Below are 17,359 nucleotides of genomic sequence, written 5' to 3'. Positions count from 1 at the left end.
TATTAAAATATTAAATAAATAGTCAAAAATGGTGGGTAAAATGTTATATATCCTTACTACCACTTTTATCTTCTTTTTAAAAATATTATTATTTTAATTTAATTTAATTGTTGAGAACTTATTGACAAGGGTATAAAGCAAATATTTACTAAATGTTAAGATGGTTTGTTCTTGTAACAGTTGCTGAAAGTTTTGTTGAATTACAAAACAGACTAACAGTTGTAGGATTGGTAGGGAAAGAAATAATATTTTCTGGCTGTACATGGCAGTTGGGTGATGATAAGTATGGTAACTGTATATCAAAATTATAAGTGTTAAAAAATCCAATGATATTTCTTCATGATTTTGCATCTGCTATCCAGATTACTTTCTTGGCTTCACTTTCCTTCCTTTTGACTTTTTCTCATTTAAGCTTAATTAGTATTTGATGTATTTAAGCTTAGTATATTTTAATAGTACTCTTACTTAGCAGGATTTGAATGCTTTTATTATGTGATATTTTATTTTACAAAAATCTCTTAATCAGTAAAACAAATTGTAATTAATTAATTGTAAAACTCTGGAATTTTATATATGTTTATTTTCTCTCTAACTGCTTGGAAATTGAATATATTTATCCCCAGCCCTTAATACCTTCCCTACTAGTAGTATATGTCATTATACATTGAAATATTATGGATACGGAATGAAATTCTTATTTACAAGAATTTATATATTTTAAAGGGTAGTTGAAGTTAAGTGGAAATGATAAATTCAGTGCATTCTGAATTGAATTTGAGCAATTAATGAACACAATAAAATGGAACAAAATGTGAATCACATAACCAGTGAGTGCAATAACTACGGCAAAGCAAAAAAGAAAAATAAATATATATAGATGATCATACAGTATTGTTCTTTTGGTAAATGAGGAGATATATGGGTGAGAATCGTTTCAATATATGTTATGCCAGGCTGACCAATTTAGAGCTACATGACTGAAACAAGTACATAAATCTTTATCTTCTCATACTATTCTTGGGTTTGTAACAATTGGCAGTTTGTTCTTCCCTGAGGCTTAGTTTCAACTCTGTATAATATTACTGTCTGTCAACAGAAAGGTACAAATCTATGTTAAGCATTAAGTAGTCTTTCTGTTTTTGAACCTTCTCTCAGCTCATTCTGTTCTTTCAAAGGTCAACCAAAGACTGCTTGGGTCTTTTGGCTCATTGTCTGGAAGCATATGGGTTTTTGTCCAAAGCTAATTCCTTTTAAACTAAAATCTAAGGAATAAAGGAATTCATTTAATGGCTTATCTGACGATATCAGTACCCTACATTAGTTCCTTGCTCTTTGGCATGTGACCTTTTTGTGTTTGTTTTAATAATGGACTCATTGCAAAGGTCAACTATGACTCAATAGAAGTCACTCTTGGTGGTTGTAAAATTTATTTCTTGAGCTTCCTTCAATGCTTCATTGCCTTCAAAGTAAGACTTGCTGAATAATTGCACTTGTTGATTACTATACTATCTCTTAAAGGCAATAATTTTTACTCTAATACTTAATGGAATGCAAGTCAAACTTGAATCAGGTTAAACAAGATCTAGCTTCAAATTTTATTATTATTTAAATATTTTGTGAGTTACAAAGTTAAAAAATTGCTCTTAATTGATTGAAATTCAATAATGAACAATTCTGTAAATGTGGAGCTCCTAGTGATTCAATTTAAAATAATTTAAAATCATTACTCATGATTGAGTCCCAGGAGTACAATATTTGAACACCAGTTCCTTAAGTATTCAATTCTCTCTACCAATGTAGCCCGTTTCCTTCCTGCATCCTGTTTTGGGTTACACAAGTTGTGCTCAGTTATTGTTTCTGGCTCTGTGCTCTGTGTAAATTTCTGACAGTGATTTGGAACTATATGGGACGCTGGTTATTGAACTCGAGTCAGCTGCATCAAAGGAAAAGGTCTTACCCACTGTGCTATGTTCCAGCCTCAGGCAGCACCTTTTTATTTTATTTTTTATTATTTTATTATTATTTTATTTTTCTTTGTTTTGCACTTGCTTGGGGGCCACACCCGGCTCTGAACTCTGGAATTACTCCTGACAGATGTTGGAAACAAAACAAAAGGGATGCCGGGATAATATAAGAGGTCAGCAGCATGCCAGGCAACATAGGACCTTCTTATACTATAGATCCTACCTGGCAAGCACTTTTATTTATTCACTTTTCCCTTTAGGCACTTGGGTGTACAATCCCATAACTAATAGGCTATCGTGCGTATTACATATATGCTGTAAAAAAATATTCTCTTGATGGAGAGATAATGGTACTTCACTTTTAATATAACATATACTTTATAAAACTATAAAATTGTTACCCTAACCTTATATTGTTATTTAGATCACTTTATTGTTTTGTTTTGGTTTTGGTTTTTGGGTCACTCCTGGTTCTACACTGAGAAATCACTCCTGGCAGCCTCAGTGGACCATATGGGATTCTGGAATTTGAACCACCATCCTTCTACATGCAAGGAAATTGCCCTACCTCCATGCTATCTCTCCAGCCCCTAGATCACTTTATATCAAAAATGAATATTAAGATAATTTAAAAAATTTTCTTCTGTTTGCTCAGAATTTTATATTGATCACATATTGTCCTCCAACTTCAAAATTTTGTGTCTTACATTGGTCTCCAGTTGGTTTTGGATATCTAATTAGGTGTTTGTTTATATTGCTGTAACATTTAAAAGTAGGGAAGTAGGGGCCGGAGAGATAGCACAGCGGCATTTGCCTTGCAAGCAGCCAATCCAGGACCAAAGGTGTTTGGTTCGAATCCCGGTGTTCCATATGGTCCCCCGTGCCTGCCAGGAGCTATTTCTGAGCAGACAGCCAGGAGTAACCCCTGAGCACCGCCAGGTGTGGCCCGAAAAACAAAAAAACAAAAAACAAAAAAAACAAAAAAAAAAGAAAATTAGGGAAGTATTTATTTTTAAAATTAATTCATATATTTAATTTAAAAATTATTACAACAAATATATATATATATAAATATATATATATATATATTACAACAAATATAAGTAACCCTTTAGAAAAAGTTTATATATAGAAATATTTAATTTTTAAAAATAAGTATTGAATCACCATGAATATATTTAAAAAGATTTAATGATTAACTTTCAGTCAAAGCCTAATATACATTACTTCACCAGTGCACATTTCCCGCCACCAATGTCTGCAGTTTGTTGCCATCTTTCCTTCTGCCCTCTAGCCATCCTGACAATAACTATGGCAGACACTCTTCTTTTTCTCTTTCTCTCTTTCCCTTTCCCTGTCTGTCTGTCTGATACCTTTTTTCATTTAGATTAGGAAGGCATTTAGATGTATGATCATCATTTTTCAAGCATTATTCTCAGTATGATTTTTTCACCCTCTTTCAACTAATTTATTGATATTCTTAAAAACATCAAAAAATTTTTGTTGCCTAACTTCATTGAACTTTCCCTCTCCAGAAGTTTTTATTTTCCCAATTCCATCCTCAAAAGAGTTTTCTTCTAATAAATAGCATATTGTGCTTCCCCTGAAAACCACAGACCTCTTTCCAGAGGAAGATAGAGCTATCTACGACTTTTAAATATACAGAATTTGGGGCCCAGAGAGATAGCACAGTGGTGTTTGCCTTGCAAGCAGCCGATCCAGGACCAAAGGTGGTTGGTTTGAATCTCGATGTCCCATATGGTCCCCCATGCCTGCCAGGAGCTATTTCTGAGCAGACAGCCAGGAGTAACCCCAGAGCAACGCTGGGTGTGGCCCAAAAACAAACAAAAAATAATTACAGAATTTGAATTTTCTAGACTGGATCATTCTGTGAACTACTTCACTTTTCTGAAGAGACCTTATTTACTCCTTGAACTTTCTCTTGAAATTTCTGATTGAAATTTTCTAGATTCTCACTCTACACCCATACTGAATGCTTCATTACTAAAATCTATTGTTTTTCATAATAGTTTTTTTAACATATTAACTATTTCTCGATTATAAGGCTATTTTTATCTCATTTTCTTTCTTCCTTTTAATTCTTTTTTTTTAATTGGGGGGGGGGTGCCACACCTGGCAGCGGCACTCAGGGTTTACTCATGGCTCTGGGCTCAGAAATCACTCCTGGCAGGCTCGGAGGACCATATGGGATGCCGGGGATCGAACCTCTGTAGGCCCAGGGTCTGCAACGTGCAAGACAAATGCCTGTCTCTGTGCTGTCACTCCGACCTCTCACGATCGTATTGATAATATTAGGTGATGTTGGAGACCTGACAATAGTTTTTTTCTTCAGATCAATGTTTTCTCTTCTACAACTGCATTCCTTAGCTAAGAACTTTTAGTTTCTTATGGAACCTCAGTATATTTCATAGGGGCTTTGGATGAAAACAAGTTTTGTAAGAGTCCAAAGTTGAAAAAATCTCAAAATCTCGAGAAAGATTGTTCTACAATATATTTGAATGTCCTGAATTAAATGTGATATTTGTGAATATAAAGATTATAGATGAAATATCAACTAGAATTATTAAAATTATGGCTAGTTGAGTACTTTTATGTATAGTTGTCTCTATGTATAGTATATAAGCACAACCATTAGACAGCCATCTAAACATTATATATGTTACAAATTCTTTCTCATCAGTTTCACTTACTATAGAGAGAAATCAGAAAAATACTTAATCTTTCCTAGGATATTATTCTTGTTAGTCAACTATTAATCAGCAAAATACAAGCCCATTGTCTATTAAGGTATACCAAGGAACTATTGTAAAAAATGGGGAGCAGATGTAATTAAAAATCAAATATTCTCATAACTTACACTTTACTAAATAACTGGTCAAAAATATTGTAGATTCTACCAGCTTGAGAAAAAATATTATTGTAGATTTTTCCACTAGCTTAGGCTAAGTAGGGTTTGTTCAGGCAATCCTTCTTTTAATGCAAGGGTCAAAGGCACACTGTTCGTTTTTATGTACTAGCATTGTTAGTTCTCATTATATATTAATGTTTAATAAACTCATTTTTGGTAGCCTGCCAACCACTAACCTAGGGCACAACTGGCCTTTCTCAGCAGTGTCTTCCAGGACTTTACCCCTTTTTTCAGTGGGAATGCTAGGCCTGCACCACAGAGATCCTGCTGGGAATAAGCTATCATGTTGTAGGATGTGGGCAATGGCACTTAAAACAAAATTAAGTAGGCTTTTACATTTTGTTTAATGTATATGAATATAATCACATTTATTAAATCCTTTTAGCTTGGTTCATGTCATTATAGTGGTGTACAACAAACTGTATTCTTACCCAAAACAACATGGGTAGTTCTGTAGGAAATGTGTGCTCCAATAGATTTAAGAAAGTAGGGATTAGGTCAGGCGCACTTGTATAAGGCCTATGAAATCATGAGGTCTAGCCTTGGTACATGATGAAGCAATGAGGAATGCTACCATTGACTGTCTAGTCACATCTGCCTAGTTTTAGAGCCCATGAATTATATAATAAAATGTTTCAAATTTGGCAGAAATAGTATCCCTCTACCCTGTGAGCTCCCAATAATTTATGGGGATCAATGGAAATGTGTGTCGTAAACTGATCTTTCTAAGACTCGCACTGAGGTACTTTGTTTTCTTTCCCTTTTTCCCTGTTTGATCTTCTATTGATGAAAATATGTCTTGGCTTTCATGTTTTTCTTTTCTGTATGTAGGGTGAGGTTATGAGGCTTGTCAAGAGGTGCTCACTCAGGATTCTCTCTGCCATTCATGGCCAATTAGTCAATTGATCCTTCATTACCTGTAATTCTAAGTACTATCCTGGTCACCAAGCAAAGCTTGGGGCTTTTCCTGGGTTGTACCCAGTGATTCACATGAGTGCATGTGCTTCAAAGTCTCTACCTCTGGTCCAGTTCATGCTAAACTTGTAGCTTAACATAACACTATCTCTAGGCCAGGTCCTGCTTAAATGTGTTCACTTTCAATGAACTGTTTCTCTTACATATATTAGTTCACCATTTTTTTCTAATCCTTAAAGATGAGATGCCTTCAGATATAGAATATAAAAGACCAAAGTCACACACACACACACACACACACACACACACACACACACACACTTATCCAAATCCACTCGAAAGAAAGCTAACTGAATTATAAATGAGCAGGCTTCAAAATCTTTTAGTAGGTTATTAACTAAATTGTCCTTGTCATGTGGTTTCTATTTAGAATAAATGTTAAAAACATATATAGGCTGAGCTATAATGTTAAGAATTTTTGGGCCCGAAGAGATAGCACAGCGGTGTTTGCCTTGCAAGCAGCTGATCCAGAACCAAAGGTGGTTGGTTCGAATCCCGGTGTCCCATATGGTCCCCGTCCCTGCCAGGAGCTATTTTTGAGCAGACAGCCATGAGTAACCCCTGAGCACCGCCCGGTGTGGCCCAAAAACCAAAAACCAAAAAAGAAAAAAATTTTTGATAAGTTCTGGATGAAGGTAATGGGCTTAGTGATAAATGTTCCAATATTTTGTGTATTCTACACCAATTGCCCAAAAATACAATTATTCTTGTAGGAGTACCTTCTTAAACAATACAATTTAAAAAAATTGATAATAAATGATGAGTGATAGGGGAAAAATACAGCAATCTTCAGAGTTTTATCTACTCATCAATATATTCTTCTTAGAATTTAAAATATTAAATGTGAGCTTTGTGGACATGTTAATTTATTGTTTACATAATATTTTTGCATTCTTCAAAAAAAGTGATAAAAAGTTTCATAAATTTATATCTTTTATTAAGGTTAATATATTGATGCATAATTTTATACTTTCACATTTTCTTGAATATTTGTGATCAGATATAAAATATTGTAGGGAAAGTTTAGATTTATAGGCCTTAGAAGAGACATTTATCTAACTTTTATTTATATAGTCTTACAACAAATGTGTTAAGTTAAAAATACTTACGTGCGTGGGAAATTATTTTTTCTTTATTTAAAAACCATGGTTATAAAGTTGTTCAGGATTGAGTTTTAGTCTTAAAATGTAAACTACCCTTCCCCACACACATTTCGCACCAATAATGTCCCCAATTTTCTTCTCACCCTTCCTGGTGGCTATTTTCTCCTTTCTTATTCTCTCTCTTCTCACCTCAATCTTTCTGTTTTTAAATACCATTTTTTATATTTAGACACTATGAATTGCACTAGTGTTAATAAAGGGGTATCATAAATATCTCTTAATCATCATTCAGCACCCAGCGTCTTCCAGAGTTATCAGTTCCAACTATAATTGTATTTCTACTTCCCTTTCTACCCTAAGTGTACTGCTCCATTATTTGTGGTAAGCTTTTTGCTATGTACTGGTTGTCCTGGATATTATCTCTGATGTATCTGGACATTATTACTATACTACCTTTTTCCTTATATCACACAATTAATTAAAATTATTCTATGTCTATCCCTCTTCCTCTGCATAATACTCAGCATAATGTTTTCCATACACATCCATATATAACCAAATTTCATGACTTCACTTTCCCTGACAGCTGTGTCATATTCCATTGTATTGACATACTATGATTTCATTACCCACTTTTATGTTCTCCAGCACTTACTTGGATTGTTACCAAAATTCGCTATTGTAAATAGTGCTGCAATGAACATAGGTATGCAGAGGGTTTTCTGTATTGTGCAATTTGTGTTAATTTCTTTTTTTTTGTTTGTTTGATTTTTGGGCCGCACATGGTAATTCTCAGGGGTTGCTCCTGGCTATGCACTCAGAAATCTTTCCTGGCTTGGGGGACCATATGGGATGCAGGGGGATCGAACCAAATTCCTTCCTAAATTAGAGAGTGCAAGTCATTTAATGAGTGAACTCAATGAAGACTTGTTCATTTCCTGTAATGAGTTAGATCATTTTAAGTACTACAGATTCCAAATAACTAATCCACAGTACTACTAAAAGGAAATGGAACCTATTCATACATAAAGAAAGTATATATTGTAAGACATTACAACAGCAACTATCAATTAAATAAAAATAATTATTGTTTTACTATGTCAACCCAATAATTAAATATTACTAGTCTTTTGGCAGCAATAAAAGGAAAAACTGGTCAATTGCACAAGAGGCATTCTTGTTCTACTGATTTTACAAAATAAGAAAATATTACCAGTGTTTTGTCAACATAAAATGGATAAAGACTGCTTATGCCAAGACCTCAGTGGTGACAAGTTGACCTCTTTCATCACTAATGAACAATATAAATTGAAACTTTCATACATCAAACAGGCATTAATGGCCAAGAAAATTTCTGAAACTCAAAAGGAATATGGTTCAATATGTTTAAGAATATATCCAACACAAATATTGTTAAGGATGTTGACAGATTACAGGTACCCAAAGGTTTGGCACATTTCTGAGTACGATCCAAAATTGTTTAAGATATGGTTTTCTTTAAATACTTCTTTCCAGGAAATTCGACCATCTAAAAATTCTTTGAACCCTTTGTGTACTGATACAGACAGACCATTGTTAAAATGCTAACAATAATTGTTTAAATATTTATTAATTTACCTGCTATACCTGATGTTTTTCAGGGATTACTCTCAGCCTAGTTCTAGGGAATTTCTGCCAGATGTAGTTGGAAGACCATGTGGTATTAGGAGTGAAATCTGGGCCCCTTGCTTTAAAAATATGCACTAAATGTATTGAGCCGTGTCTCCAGCACAAGTGTTTACATACTTAGAATCTCTAATAAACAGTGATGAACATCTTAGAAATATCTTTGTCTGTGGTCATTGTATACATATGCACACAAACCAGTATATTTTAATAATATTTGTATTTTTTCAGGTAAGAAGAATACATGTATATGCCACTCACAACTACCATAGAAATATCTTTGTGGTCTTTATATACTCATATACACAAACCAGTATATATATATATCAATAAAAATTGCGTTTTTCATATATTAAGAATGTATGTATATGTCATTACAACATCTAGAATATTTATTTCCAATAACCTGCAATAGTATCTTCTCCTGATTATGGAGGAATTCAGTGACACATCTCTAATACTTAGATGTCCTGTATCCTGTTTAGTCTTCTTTCCTTTTGACAGTTTACTATGTAGATGCAATATTTGGTTTATTCTGTCAGGAAAAAGAAACATTCTGATAATTAAAATGATTTCTCTGTATTGTATAAAATGTTACATATTTGCTCTAGTGGTCCAGTTGTTTTTTTATTATTTATCTTTAAATAGAATGCATCTTTATATTTTCTATTTATAAAGTACAGCACTATTAAGATAAAACTTCTCTTTTTATTACCATGCTAACTTTAAGAATAGAATGATGAATAAGATAAATAAATAAAAGAAAGAAGAAAAATAAAAGAAAGAAAAAGAAAACAAATAAAAAAGAGATAGATAAAAAGAGAAAGAAAGGAAGGCAGGAATTAAAGAAGGGAGAAAGAAATGCCAGGAAAAAGATGAAAGAAAATAGAAGAAAGTATGAAAAGAGAAAAAATAGAAGGAAAGATAGAAGAAATTAAAGAATTAAAGAAAGAAAGAAAAAAGAAGAAAGAAAAGAAGAAAGAAAGAAAGAAAAAGAGAGGAAAGAAGAATGAGAAGAAAGAAAGAAAGAAAGAAAGAAAGAAAGAAAGAAAGAAAGAAAGAAAGAAAGAAAGAAAGAAAGAAAGAAAGAAAGAAAAAGAAAGAAAGAACGAGAGAGAAAGAAAGAAAGAGAGAGAGAGAGAAAGAAAGAAAGAAAGAAAGAAAGAAAGAAAGAAAGAGAGAAAGAAAGAAAGAAAGAAAGAAAGAAAGAAAGAAAGAAAGAAAGAAAGAAAGAAAGAAAGAAAGAAAGAAAGAAAGAAAGAAAGAGGAAGGAAAAGGAAGGGAAGGAAGGAAGAAGGAAGGAAGAAAGAAAGAAAGGAAGAAAGAAAGAAAGGAGAGGAGGAGGGAGGGAGAAAGAAAGGAATAAAGGAAGAAAGGTTGTTTTTGTACTTTGAGAAGCTGAAGCATATGTATTATAACATTTCCAGAAAAAAGATGCCAGGCATTAAAATGATTTATCTTAGCTAAAACACAATAGTGAAATGGCTATAATTATCATAATCTTTATTCCATGCCAGTATTATTTTATATTTATTTATTTGTTTGTTTGTTTATTTATTTATTTTTTGGTCTTCGGGTCACACCCGGCAGTGCTCAGGGTTTACTCCTGATTCTATGCTCAGAAATCGCTCCTGGCAGGCTCGGGGGACCATATGGAATGCCGGGATTTGAACTACTGACTTTCTGCATGAAAGGCAAACGCCTTACCTCTATGCTATCTCTCCGGCCCCTTGAATAATTTCTTACTTTAAGCACCATAGTTACAGAAATGTTCATAGTTGAGTTTCAATTATTAAATGTACACCTCCCTTCACAGTGCAACTTTCCAGTCATCAATGTTCCCAAATTCCTTCCCTCCCCACCTCTACCTGTCCTTGGGATAGGCATTGCACCTCTCCCTCATTGTCATGGTAGCCATCAGTGTATTTAGTTCTTTAACTGTGCTCACTGCTGTTTGTGTAAGTTTAAAATCATGGGCTGGTCCTTCCATCCCTCATTTCTATTGTCTCTGTATATTATTGCATCCTGTACTTTATTTTTCTTATATAGCACAGATGAGTAAGGCTATTTTGTGTCTATCTCTCTTCTTCTGACTCATTTCACATATTATAACAATTTCCATACATCCATGAATAGAAAAATTTCATATCTTCATTTTTCCTAACAGTTACATACTATTATATTGTGTAGATTAACCAATATTTTTATAGCCACTCATCTGTTATTGGGCACCTGAGTTGCTTGCAAATTCTGCTATTGTAAATAGTGCTGCAATAAACAAAGGGATGCAGAGGTCATTTTCTATTGTGGTTTTTCAATTTACTTTATTTTATTTTTATTTTGGCATAACACCCAGCGGTGCTCAGGAGTTACAGGCAGCTCTGAGTTTAGAAATTGCTTCTGGCTCTGGGGATCATAAGGAAAGCCAGGAATCAAACTCAGGTCTGTCCTGGTGCATGCAAGTCAAATACCATACCACTATGCTATCTCTCATCCCCTTTCTATTGTGTTTTGTATTCCTAGGGTATATTCCTAGGAATGGTAATGGTGAAATAAGATAAGAGCTCAATTTCCAGTTTTTGAGAAATATCCATATTGTTTTCCAGAACTGCTGCACTGGACAGCATTTCCATCAATGGTGATGGAACTGATAGTTCTTGTTGTTTGTAATATGTGCCAGTCTCTGTGTCATGAGATGATATTTCATTGTTTTTTTTTTGATTTACCTCTCCCTAATGATTAGTGATGTGGAGCATAGCATTTTTTATCTGTTTTTTGGACATCTGTATTTTTTTTTTGAGGAAGTTTCTGTTAAATTCTTCTCCCCATTCTTTGATGGGGTTAGATGTTTTTCTTGTTGAGTTCTATCAGTGCCTTGCATATCTTAGGTTTTAGTTCCTTCTTAGATGAGTATTGGGTGAATAGTTTCTCCAATTCTTTGGATGGCCTTTGTATCCTAGTCACTGTTTCCTTTGAAATGCAGAAGTTTCTCAGTTTAATATAGTTCCATTTGTTTATCTCTGCTTTCCCCTTGCTTGGACAGTGGTGTTTTCTCCTTAATGATGCCTTTAGTATCAATTTCAAGCAATGTTATGCCGATATTCTGTGCTATATACCTTATAATTTTGGATCTGGTATGAAGGCCTTTAATCCATTTTATTTTTACCTCTGAGTATGGTGCTAGATAGAAATCTGAGGAGTTTTTATTTTTCTATGTGGCTGAGCAGTTATTCCAACACGACTTGTTGAAGAGGCTTTCCTTGCTGCTCCATTTTGGTCTCTTGCCCATTTATCAAAGATTAATTAATTGTTTGCATGTTAATCTCAGAATCCTAAAGTCTATTCCAGTAATTTGAGGGTCTGTCTATTCAAATATCATGCTGTTTTAATTACTATTGCTTTGTGTACAATTTTTTCTATGATTTTTTGCCCTCTTTTTTGTATTTTTTTCATACAAATCTTTATTTAAGTACCATGATTACAAGTATGTTTGTAGTTGGGTTTCAGTTATAAACAGAACACCCCAATCACCACTGCAACATTCCCACCATCAATGCTCCTTCTTCCCCACTCCTGCCTGTATTCACTACAGGCATTCTACTTTTCTCATTCTTTAACATTGTCATGTTAGTTGTTAGTGTAGTTATTTCCCTAACAGAGTTTGTGGTGAGCGCCAAATAGGCCCAGAGACAATTTAAGTTAAGGACTGGAAGGGCTGGAAGGACCAGCTCACAATTTGAAGCTTTGTGTACAATTTAAAGTTGGGGAAAGTGATGCCTCTCATCTTCTTTGACCTCAGGGTTTGTTCAGCTATTCATGAACATTTATTGTTTCAAATAAATTTAGGAGTGTACTTTGAAAAATGCCATTGGTATCATTAGAGTGATTGCATTACATCTGAACAATGGTTTGGGAAGCATTGCCATTTTAATTACATTATTCTTCCCAATCTATGAACAGGCTATGTGTCTTCATTTTCTGTGTCCTCTTTTATTTCTTTCTTTTCATTAATATCTTTATATAAGCACATTAATTACAAATATGATTGTAACTAGTTATAAAAAACACCCCTTTACCAGTGCAACATTCTCATCACCAATGTCCCAAATCTCCCTCCTTCCCACCCCAGCCTTGCCTGTACTCTAGACAAGTTTTCTACTTCCCTCATTTATTCATTCACATTGTTAGGAGAGTTCTCAGTGTAGTTATTTCTCTAACTGCATTCACCACTCTCTGTGGTGAGCTTTATGAAGTGAGCTGGACCTTCCAGCACCTCTCTCTTTGTTTCTGAGATATATTGCAAAAATATCTTTTATTTTTCTTAAGACCCATAGATGAGGGAAACTATACTGCATTTCTCTCCCTCTGACGTATTTCACTCAGCATTATAGACTCCATGTACATCCATGTATATTAAAATTTCATGACTTCATCTCTCCTGATGTGCCTCTTTTATTTCTTGAAGCAATGCTTTGTAGTTTTATTTATATAAGTCCTTCACTTCTTTATTTAAGTTGAATCTAAGGTTTTTGACTCTCTGTGAGATTCTTGTGAATGGTATGATTTATTTTATTAAATATATAAGTTTTATTTTGGTCATAGTGGCTTACATATCTTTCATAGTAATATTTTAGGTACATATTAACATTGAATCGGGAATTCCCATCACTAAATTTGTCCTCCCTCCACCCCTGTTCTTTTTTTCTGCAAGTTCAAATTTGCCTTAAAAATTCCAGATATTCACATTAATTTTGTAGTCTTCAACCTAGCTGTATTGGTTTATTATTTCTAAGAGTTTGGTGGTAAAGCTTCTAAGATTTCCTATATGTACTAGCACGCATTACAAATGATAATAGATTTAGCTCTTATTTTCTAACTTTGATCACATTGATTTATATTTTTTCTGATGTATTTATTTGTCTATTCTTTAAATTGTGACTTATAATTTAATTATAATTATGTATGATTATATTTTAATTATAATATAAATCATATAATATAATAATAAACATTATATATAATATATAATATAATTTAATTTATAATATAATTTAATGATATAATTATAATTGATAAGTTTTATACTTATTTTGTTAAATAAGGTACTTTAATTTTTGATAAAATAATTAATACAATTTTTAAATTTTATGTATGTACCATATTTCATTATTTGTTAAATAAAATCTAATAAATATATGTTGATATTTTCTTCAACTAAAGTCTGTATTTATCTGTAATTTCTACTCAATTTTGGTGGAATCTTTAGGGCCTTCAAATATAATTATCATGTTTTCTGTATATAGTCAACGCTTTACTACATATAACATTTTTGTTTGTTTGTTTTCAGCCACACCTGTTTGATGCTCAGGGGTTACTCCTGGCTAAGCACTTAGAAATTGCCCCTGGCTGAGGGGACAATATGGGAGGCCGGGGGATGGAACCGCGGTCCTTCCTTGGCTAACACTTGCAAGGAAGACACCTTACCTCTAGCGCCACCTCACTGGCCCCTACATATAACATTTTTGAATCTTTTTTTATTCTTAATATTATACCAAATAATAGTGAAGAAAGTGAGCATTCTTCTCATGTTCCTGATACTAAAAGAAAAGCTTTTAACTTTTTCATCATGAGAAATTATGTTATTGATGGATGTATGAGGTTTTCTCTTATCTCCATTTTCTTGAGAATTTTCAATCAGAAACTCATTGAATTTTTAAAATAATTTTTGTATAATTTGATGCATTTTCCTTAAGTAAAATAATCATACCATACCGCTTTTAGATTGGCCTCTGTTGAAGTGCTTTAATTCATGAATTGACTTGTGTATGTTGGACTATTCTTGAATTTTGTATAAATGTTACTTGATGCTGCATCATAATTAGTTTAGCATATTATTGAATTTAGTTTGCCAAAATAGTACTAACAGTATTTATATCTACATTTTTCAGAGAATTTATTTGAGGCATAAGTGCAGTTATCAGGTTTTTTTACATTTTAAAAAATCTAGTAAAATGAGTGAGTTCTGATACAGAATTGTCTAGTGTTCTTATCACAAAATTTTGAGAAGTCACCAAGGCAATTCTTGGTGACAATGCTAATCCTAGTTTACAGTAGTTATTGTGCTCTATTCATTTTTTCTTTGAAATACAAAACTAAAATAAGTAAAAGACAATAATATTGGGAGACTGGGTATTTGACTAAAATTTCAAACCTTCTCCAGAATAAAGTTTTACATTTTAGAAATCAGAGCATGTGACATATTTTTCTTGGAAAAGATATCTTTCAATTTCTATTTACCTGGCTGTTTTTGTCTCTTGGGCAACCCCCCTCCCTGCTAATTCAGGTTAGAGATCTAGTTCTAAGTAATGGCAGTTAAACTAGAGTTTATTATAAACTTGCCATGATCTCATGAAAATATAATTTTGGGTTCTCCTATTTGTTTATCCTGACATACCTCCAATTTACCTAGAATATTTGACAAATATTCCCATAAACTCCCTATTTATTTATCTCTAAAGTTACATGAAGACAATCATAAAAATAAAGAATTATTATAAGAAAGTAAATAGTTAATATTTTATCATAGAAGAACATATTCTCATTAATCTCTCCTTTTATCATTTCCTCCTCCCAAAAAAACCTCATGGCAGTATTTATAGAACATAATGAAACCATTATAAACACAAAAGCTATTTTATTTTAATTTTTTTACTATATAAACAAAAAACCAAAAAGGAACATATAAAACTGAGCCAAAGGTCAGGGATATGAATCAAAGTAAAGAGCAAGTATATGCCTTCACAAACTAAGCAAGGCTCTTCTATCCCATGTAACTACAAGAATGAGCACAGGCTTGCAAAGGCCCCTAGAAATGACCTTATAAAATAAGACAAAGACAAAGCAAATCCTAATATACTGACAAAATTTTATATACCTTAAGAACTATTGGTATTAGAGTAGGAGAAGTTAGGGCAATAAGTACAGTGGCTCATAGATATAGAAAAATGGTACTGGTATTTTGGTGGTGGACATAGTATAATAAAATTAGTTATAAAGGTCTAAACCTGTACTCTTAAAATCACATGCAGTAATATAAACCAACAATATTTCCATAAAATAGCTTGTCTGAGTATCTGGGAAATAACAGAAATAATAACTTATGGTTTTATTAGAATAAAAATACAATAAGTACACTCTAAAATTATATGATTTATATGTCTCAAATATATTACTTATGCTATTAGCACATTGTTTTATATTCCAAGTCATTTGCTTATATCATTTAAGTTGCATAGTATTTATAAGAATAGCATTTGCTTGTGTTTTACTAGGTAAAGAATAGTCCCTTAAATATTATTTGAAAATGTATGCTTAATGTGTGAACAAGAAAATTAATCATCCTTCAGAAAAAATAGGTGATTTCTAGAATATATTTGATATATATAGTATATAAATATAAAATTTATTTGTTGTTACACACGTAGGCATTTGTATTAATGATGGGACATCTTATATGGCTCCTTAAGAGAAAGAGAAACGCTTTTAATTTTAACTATTGTAGTTTGGGGTCCATGCTTAGAGTAGTGTTGGTTCTCATGACTTTTCTTGTTTGTTTTTTTGTTTGAGGGCCATATCGAGCAACAGCACTCGGGCATTACTCTTGCTCAGAAATCACATGGCTAGCTTTGGGTAACATGAGGATTCTGGAAATTGAAACCTGGTAAGTTGCGTGCAAGGAAAATGCCCCACTCATTGTACTATCATTCCACCCCATGTTCTTTTTTTTTTTTTTTTTTTTTTTTTTTTTTGGTTTTTTCGGGCCACACCATTTGATGATCAGGGGTTATTCCTGGCTAAACTCTCAGAAATTGCCCCTGGCTTGGGGGACCATATAGGATGCTGGGGGATCCAACCGTGGTCCTTCCTTGGCTAGCACTTGCAAGGCAGACACCTTACCTCTAGCGCAACCTCGCTGGCCCCCAGGCCCATGTTCTAAAGTATACAAGCAACTCACTTTTACACTATCAACAAATTCAAGGTCTCTTACAATTATACCTTTGTCATCTCCAGACTGCCTTCTCTTATTTTTCCCCTCCTATTCTCTTCCTTGGCATTTTCATTTCTGGAGTCCAGGACTAAGGTTTTACCCATCTAAATATCTTGTATCCCCAATATAGTAGAGACAAATGAGAATATTTGGTATTTATACTTCTCCTTTCAACTTACCTGGCATTGGTCCATCCAAATCACAGTAAATTGCATAATTTCATCATTCTTTTGTAAGAAAGTATGCCTGACATGCTATTTCTCCTGTTCATGTATAAATGAAATTAATAATATAAATTATATTATTAAGATTGCATAATTATATATTATGCTTTTTCTGTTTCACTTTACTGCTATGCCCATTAGTGCCTTGAGCTTATTCTGTGTTCAGAGACCACTTCTAGTGGTGCTCAGAGGACCATATGCATTCCTGTGGTCTATACCAGGGTCATCCATGTAAAAACATGTGTCTTAATTCCTGCACTATATCTCTGATTTCTATATTTTGAATTTTTACACATGAATATTGATCATTTCAAAGTTCCAAAGCTACTTAGATATTTTGATAACCATGAATACTCTTCATTAACTCAAATGAAAGAAGAAAAATATAGTTAAGCCTCCCTAGAAACAAAAAAAATTAAGGGACAAAAATGGCAACAGACTTCTATGTTGGC

General features: G+C 33.1%; 1 protein-coding gene across 1 annotated transcript in view; it reads right to left on the bottom strand.

Moving 5' to 3' along the window:
- LOC125996282 (cysteine-rich venom protein TEL1-like) overlaps positions 1–16,787 on the bottom strand; it is a 73,477-nt gene extending 56,690 nt beyond the window's left edge. The window contains exon 1 of the mRNA XM_049765225.1: positions 16,692–16,787. Within this exon, the coding sequence (XP_049621182.1) occupies positions 16,692–16,787 (96 nt within the window). The remainder of the gene's footprint in view (positions 1–16,691) is intronic.
- Between the last annotated feature and the right edge of the window lie 572 nt (positions 16,788–17,359).

Source organism: Suncus etruscus, chromosome 18, assembly GCF_024139225.1.
Source record: "Suncus etruscus isolate mSunEtr1 chromosome 18, mSunEtr1.pri.cur, whole genome shotgun sequence".
NCBI classification, from domain to species: Eukaryota; Metazoa; Chordata; class Mammalia; order Eulipotyphla; family Soricidae; genus Suncus; species Suncus etruscus.
The sequence above is the reverse complement of the archived record's forward strand: the minus strand, read 5'-3'. Positions and strand labels throughout refer to the sequence as shown.